Source organism: Myotis brandtii, unplaced genomic scaffold (assembly GCF_000412655.1).
Source record: "Myotis brandtii unplaced genomic scaffold, ASM41265v1 scaffold915, whole genome shotgun sequence".
NCBI lineage: Eukaryota > Metazoa > Chordata > Mammalia > Chiroptera > Vespertilionidae > Myotis > Myotis brandtii.
In genome coordinates this window covers 1,566,108-1,572,839 of record NW_005371769.1, presented here as the reverse complement: position 1 = coordinate 1,572,839, position 6,732 = coordinate 1,566,108, and the positions used below count along the sequence as shown (strand labels likewise).

The 6,732-nt window shown below is 52.5% G+C and overlaps 1 protein-coding gene across 1 annotated transcript; it reads right to left on the bottom strand.

Annotated features, from left to right (window-relative positions):
- Positions 1–1,380: 1,380 nt before the first annotated feature.
- PSMA7 (proteasome subunit alpha 7) lies at positions 1,381–5,429 on the bottom strand (the record flags this gene model as incomplete). Its single annotated transcript, XM_014532775.1, has 6 exons — positions 1,381–1,598; positions 1,964–2,026; positions 2,632–2,751; positions 3,161–3,283; positions 3,897–4,021; positions 5,228–5,429. Coding segments are annotated over 6 exons (726 nt in total), but the record flags the coding sequence as incomplete, so codon positions are not given.
- Between the last annotated feature and the right edge of the window lie 1,303 nt (positions 5,430–6,732).

Below are 6,732 nucleotides of genomic sequence, written 5' to 3'. Positions count from 1 at the left end.
CAGGAGAGAGGCCCTACAAATGCAATGTGAAGGGATACACATGGGAATTCGCCCGTTCAGATGAGCTCAAGAGACACAACAAAAAGCACAGTGGGGAGCGACCCTACCTGTGTACTCTGTGTGACAGGCGTTTTGCACGATCTGATCACTTGAAGCAGCACCAGAAAGTCCACCAGTGACTACGAACCTGAATCCATCAGCCCATGAGGAAGCAAGATTCTCCCTAAGCCTTTGTTTGCTTAGCACCTAGCATTGTGCCACCACATTGTAGGTGCTTCATATTACTTGTAAACTTTTAAGGTTTTTATTTTTTATTTTCTAAAACATAGAAGAAATAGCCCAGCTGGTGTGGCTCAGTGGTTGATTGTCGATCCATGAACCAAGAGGTCACTAGCTTGATTCCTGGTCAGGGCACATGCCCGGGTTCAGGGCTCTATCCCAGTGGGGTGCGTTCAGGAGGCAGCCAATCAATGATCCTCTCTTATCATTGATGTTTCTATCCCTCTCTGCCTCTCCCTTTCTTGCTGAAATCAATAAAAATATATTTAAAAAAAATAAAAATAATAATAATAAAAAAAAAAAAACAGTAAGCACCAGAAGTCTTGGAGAAAACATGAGAAATGTTGACCTGACCTAGTAAAACCATAAACATAAGGCTACTGAACACAACTAAATCAATAAAAATATATTTAAAAAAAATAAAAATAATAATAAAAAAAAATAAAAAACAGTAAGCACCAGAAGTCTTGGAGAAAACATGAGAAATGTTGACCTGACCTAGTAAAACCATAAACATAAGGCTAGTTCTGAACACAACTGCTGCTCTGCAAATTTTGGGGTAAGCACTTAAACTGAGTGCTGTTTGTGCTCCTGTCCTTGACCTGATGTTAAATAGGAGCTTGAACAAAGGTCAAAGGAACAATCAACCTATTTGGAACAAGAAAAGGAGGGTTAGAAGTGCCAGGTGCGCCTACCTACAGCAGTCTCACACTGCAGCCCTAACACCCCTGGCACTGCGTGCGGGACGACCCCCACTTAGTCTGTGGCTGTTGTCTGGGAGCCTGGCAACAAAGACTAGGGAGGAAAGCTCACACTCAGGAAAGCTTTTAGAGACTGACCACGGGGGTCGACTCCATTTCCGCAAGAGCTACTGTAATTCCAGCCCTGGCCGGGTAGTTCAGTTGGTTAGATAGGCCAAGGTTGCAGGATGCTGGTCAGGGCACATACAAGAATCAAACAATGAACGCATAAATAAGTGGAACAAATCAATGTTTCTCTTTCTCCCTTCCACTCCTAAAGTCAATAAAAAAAAAATTTTTTTTTTTTTTTTTAAAAAGCTACCATAAATCCACCCAAAAGACCCATGGGCTGTAAAAAGGCGAGGTTAAAAACATGGAAGTTTATTGTAGGATACAGACAATGGAATGTCAGCGCCTGAACATCCATTGGTTCTCACATCACGCATGATTTGCATTTAAAAATTGCTCCCAGCAAAATTTGATTGATCATGATGCTTTCTTTTGTTTCTTCTTTTCATTTTCTTCTTTCTCTTTTTCAATTTCAGCCACATATTTCTCGATTTCTTCAGGATTTAAAATCTACCAAAGAGAGTGTTTCTGGTTAGCCCCTCAGCCTAAGAGGTGCCCCAGTGCAGTAAGGCCCCCACAGGGAGGGGGCTCCTGGACGCCCTAAAGCTGCTTCTGCAGGTCGACAAGGCCATGTGGCCTGTGTGGGGATCAGTGAAAAGCAGAAGCCAACCTGCACAGCTGCTGACTGCTTGTCCGCGTGCCAGGAGCACACGCGATCACCATCTGTGAACATGCAGTCAGCCCTGGCGTGCTTGTGTCCCACCCGTTTGTGGGGAGCCTTGCCTGGTGCTAAAGCCACAGCAGCATTAATGAGCACTGCCCTGCCCGTCCCCAGGATCGCTCCACTGTGAAAACAGCAAAAGACATGGGTTTACCTTGAGGGGCTGGTCCCGCCTCATGACAGCCAGTTCGATGTTTTTGCCGCCCGACTGAACCACCTTGGGAGGAGCCGGAGAGAAGAGCGTTAGACAGCCACGTCCACCTCAGGACCAAATAGGTTCTTTAGAGCAGCGGTCGCCAACTGGTGGTCCATGAGGTCTGAAAGGTTGACGACCGCTGCTTTAGAGGATCACCTGTGCACCCAAACCCAGCACTGCCACTCTAGGGGACAGGCCGGGCACACTGCAGTCCCAGCACCCACAGATTCTACGCTGCCTCCTGCCAGTCAGACCTTGGCTGGGTCTCTGGTCCCTGCTCCTGCACAGCAGCTGGGCTCCTGACACCAAGCCCCTGCTCTCTGGACCCCAGCCTAGCCTCCAACTAGCCCCTCTCTGCCTCTGGCTTCACCCTCCAGCATCTGTAAGGTCTTGACAAAGCCCAAGACCCCAAAACTCCCAGCAGTCTTCCTAATTTCTGCTCTCCCAGTAGCTGGAGCCCCAGGAAGGCTGAGTGTGGTTGTGAGCTGTGCCCTGACTATGCCAGTCGTATGCAGGAGCTGGCTGAGCAGAGCAAACCCTTGTGGCCTGCCACCCAGCCCACCCAGGGAACACTATCATGGCATGGGTGTTCTCACCAGCTTGCCCAGATGCAAAGGCAAACTTACTTCCAGGAGGGCCTTGATCACCAGCTTGATGGTCAGATCGTCTGTCTCGATGGCTTCGTCAGTGTAATTCTTCTCCAGAAACTCACGCACTGACTTGGCGCCCCGGCCTATGGCATTGGCCTGAGAGGGGAGTGTTATATGTCACAGGACAATCCAGACCCAAACCAACAACTTGGCCACTGTCTGGGCCAGCCAGCCGCCACCCTGCTCGTCCTGTGTGCTGTGCTTGAGAGCAGCCTGGGCTCCCGGCCCTGCCCCGAGCCCTCCCCCGAGCCCTCCGTTGGCTGAGGGCTATTTGGGGCTGTGCTGATTCTCACCAATAGTAGATACCATTTCATTACTGACAGACTCGTGGCCATTTCACTTTAAGCCATGAGTCCTTATAGCTCACTGCCCTTTCCTCCCAAACAGTGCTGTTCAACAGGCTGTGTGCACACACGCACCTGAGGGAGGCACAGACCCCCAGTGGCCTCCCAAGCCCCTTTACTGTGGCAACACAGCCTGTAACCCCTCTCTGCCAGGGACTCACCTTCCAGGCGTGATATGTGCCCGACGGGTCAGTCTGGTAGAGTCTGGGGGTGCCATCAAAGTCGAAACCCACAATAAGGGCTGAGATGCCAAATGGCCTGCGCCCATTGCTCTGCGTGTAGCGCTGATAGGAAACGGAACACGTCACTGTGCCATCTCAGCACCACAAGCCCGCCCACGCCCACGCCCACGGGAAGTCTCCACTGCACTTAGGGATGAGGATAGCCCCAGGTCCCCTCCTCAGGTTACTTCCAAGGATGAGCAAGAATCGCAATCGGAGGCTCCCTCTCTTCGTTTCTGCATTCTCACCCAGCCAGCCAGGCTGTGCCCAGGGCCACCCCATGGAGCACAGCTGAGGTCATGTGGAGGGTGGGACAGCAGACACACATTCTGGCTGCACAGCTGGTTTGAAAGGTGACCAGCAGTTCACCTTAGGGCAGGGGTGGCTTCCAGCCCCTCCCAACTCCTTAGTGACCATCACTCAGAATGGCAAGATAAAACTATCCCTTCCCTCCAGAAATAGGCGTGTGGACTGCCCCATGCCCATCAACAAGAACGATGCCACCAACGTGGGCAAGTGACAGCAAACACATGCACAAGCAGGGCTGGGCACCGGACGAGTGCAGGCCTCGACTTTCCTGCAGGGACGTGTGCCAGCACCGACACCACAGCAGGACACCCTCCAGGACCAAGCAGTGACCACACGTGTCCAGAGCCGAGCCGCAGGTGGGGCCTACCTGCTTCAGGCTGGCGATGTAGCGGGTGATGTACTCCACGGTGACCGGGTCCTCCACCGTCAGCCGGTGGCTCTGGCACTCCACCCGTGCCCTGTTGATGACTATCCTCGCATCGGCAGTAAGGCCTACAGGACAGCAGAGAGCATCACCGCATGGCCACGATCAGAGACACAGATCACATGAGCAGACAGCAAGGGTTCAAAACCAGTCCTCTAAAGCAGCGGTCGCCAACCAGTGGTCCGAAAGGTTGGCAACTGCTGCTCTAAAGCCCAGCACGGGGTCCATTGGCAGCACTGACCCCAGCTGGGTGGACCGCTCAGCCTCTGGGCTCATGAAGAGCTATGTGTGCCAGGCCCCGTGAAATCAGGCAAGTCACCCTCGTTTAGCACAGGAGAACTGGTATGTTCCCCAAATGCATCCACCAAGGGAGGAGAGGCTGAGAACACAGCTCCCGCTGGCCTCGCTGCACAGGCGCAGTAGCTGTAGAAAGCCTGACCTCTCTCTAGACAGTAACTATAATCAGGGACAGGCCGATGACAATGGAGGTGACAGCTGTTGCGGCCAAAGGTAAACTGAGTGGGGAGGGGTGAAAGGATTAAGGAAAAGACAGACAAGAGAATAATAGCTGGGTCTCGGTGGGACGCTGCCTCCCTGATGAGGAGACAACGCCAGCGCCCACAAGCCGTGTCTTTATTTTATAGCAGATGCCACGAGGCAAAGCAGGGGCGTGATCACATTGTTTACAGCATTCTCGTGAGTTCCAACCTCACTCAACTACATGCACCTGAACTCTAGCACAAGGCACGTGGGGTTACGTGTTTTGACCAGAGGTTCAAGCTAACTACCACAGCCGTTGGCTATGATTGTGCTGGGAGGGCCCCGACCTCCAGCTGGGACTTGCACGTGGCAATGAGAGGACCCTGTCCTTTCATTAGTCCGAGGCTTGAACCTGGCCAAAACACCGTAACCGCGCCCCACAGACAGCAAAGCCCCATGTCCTGGGGTAGCCATTCCTGCAGCCTCTGCTCCAGCCACCAGGGGCAGGGAGCCTCCTCACCAAGAAACCATGGCCAACCCTTTAAAGGCCCAAATCCATTGCTTTAACCCTTTTCGATCCAACGTGGATGCTGACTCGACAGACCAGGGGCTAGGAGCAGGTCCAACGTCGAGGCTGAGGTTGACACCGCAAACCGGTTCAACATTCAATCCCGTCAATTAATTTGGACCAGACTGTTTGAATTCCAAAAATAAAATTGGACTGCAAAGGGTTAAAGGACGTGGGTTTACCCAGTTCACACATCTCCCAAAGCTCTGCTTGGCCCCAGGCTCACCTGCGAACGCCATGCAGACGTTGTCGTCCAGGGCACAGATCTTCCGCACTGTCCTCTCATCCTGCAGTTTGGCCACCGACTTCTTTTCCACACCAAGAACAACAATGTCTTTTCCTCGAACGCCAACCTTCAAGAAAAACCAACACAGCACTAAGAAAGTGACCTGAGGGTGTGCAGCAGGCACGGAGCTCTGAGCAGGTGTTCAGGGTCCCAGGCCATCACTGTGGGCGCCACGCTGGCCAACCACGGCTACTTATCTGCTGTGGCAGAGCTCTCCCAGCTGTCGTGACTGTGCCCAGTCCTGTAGCTTCGATGACAACACCACTAACAAGGAACTGCGGTGTCATCAGTGTGCACGTGTGTCACTCAACCCACTGAATCAGTCATACGAAAGGCCTTGCAGCCCAAGACCCTGGGTCCAAGCCAGGTGTCCTGAAAGTCGTGGTTCTGTGCTTGTGACCTATACCACTACCCACCCTTTGAATGTGTGCAGGACACCTGTACCAACTATTCCTGGGAGGTTAGCACTGTTCATGGCTGACACTGAACAGGGGAGGATGCATTAAAATTACTGCGTGTTAATCCCCCACCCCACCTCTGACCCCCAGCAATGCAGGTGCAGACAAATGGGGTCAATCCCTCAGAGAAGCAACATCCACACTTCGTTCAGAGCAGGGCTCCTCAGCCTGGGCGCTAACTCTTTGAGGTGGGGGCTGCCTGTGCACTGTAAGGTGTTTATTACCCCTAGTTGCCAGAGGCACCCTCTATAGTCTTGGACAATGAACTATGTCTGCACAGGCTACCAAATGCCTCTGGGGGTGCAAAATGACGTGGTGGAGAAGTACTGGTCTGCGGTGTCAGATTTCAAGGTGCTGTCTCCCCTACTCTATCAGGGATCTTCAGAGCGCCTCAGGACAGGCAGGCAGGCCCAGAGGTGCCAGGTGGTTAAGCAAAGCCAGCCCCATCAGATGGGGGCAGGGGAGAGGGTCAGCACTCTCGTTCCAGTGCTCTTTAAGCTGAGTTAGGCCACAAGATGGATACTGATCTTAATTTCAAAAAATGTTCAAGAAATTGAAACATCAAAATTCACAGAACTGTGCGCTTTCTTTGGTCTGCTGGCTCAAATCTCTGAAATACCAGGTAATAAAAAAAAAAACTGACCAATAAGCAAACTGACAACGACGTCATGAATTTCAAAATGAGAGGTCCGGCTCAGGACAGTGGGTCAGCGCACTGCCCACCCCGGAGGAGAATCAGGGGGGAACCTCCAGCTCAGTGGGAACCACTCAGCTCACACCAAGAACCTCCACTTTTTCCTGGAAGCCCACCTGCACCAAGGACTGGGCTCTCCCTGGTGAGGGAAGTCCCCTAACTGGGGCCTATTGGATGCACTTCAGTCACCTGCTTACTTAACATTCACAGAGCCAGTGAGCAGCCAGCGCGCTGCCCGGCTGGGCCCTGCTCACATGCAGGGCCCTCAGCACAGCCCACACCCAGCCACATGG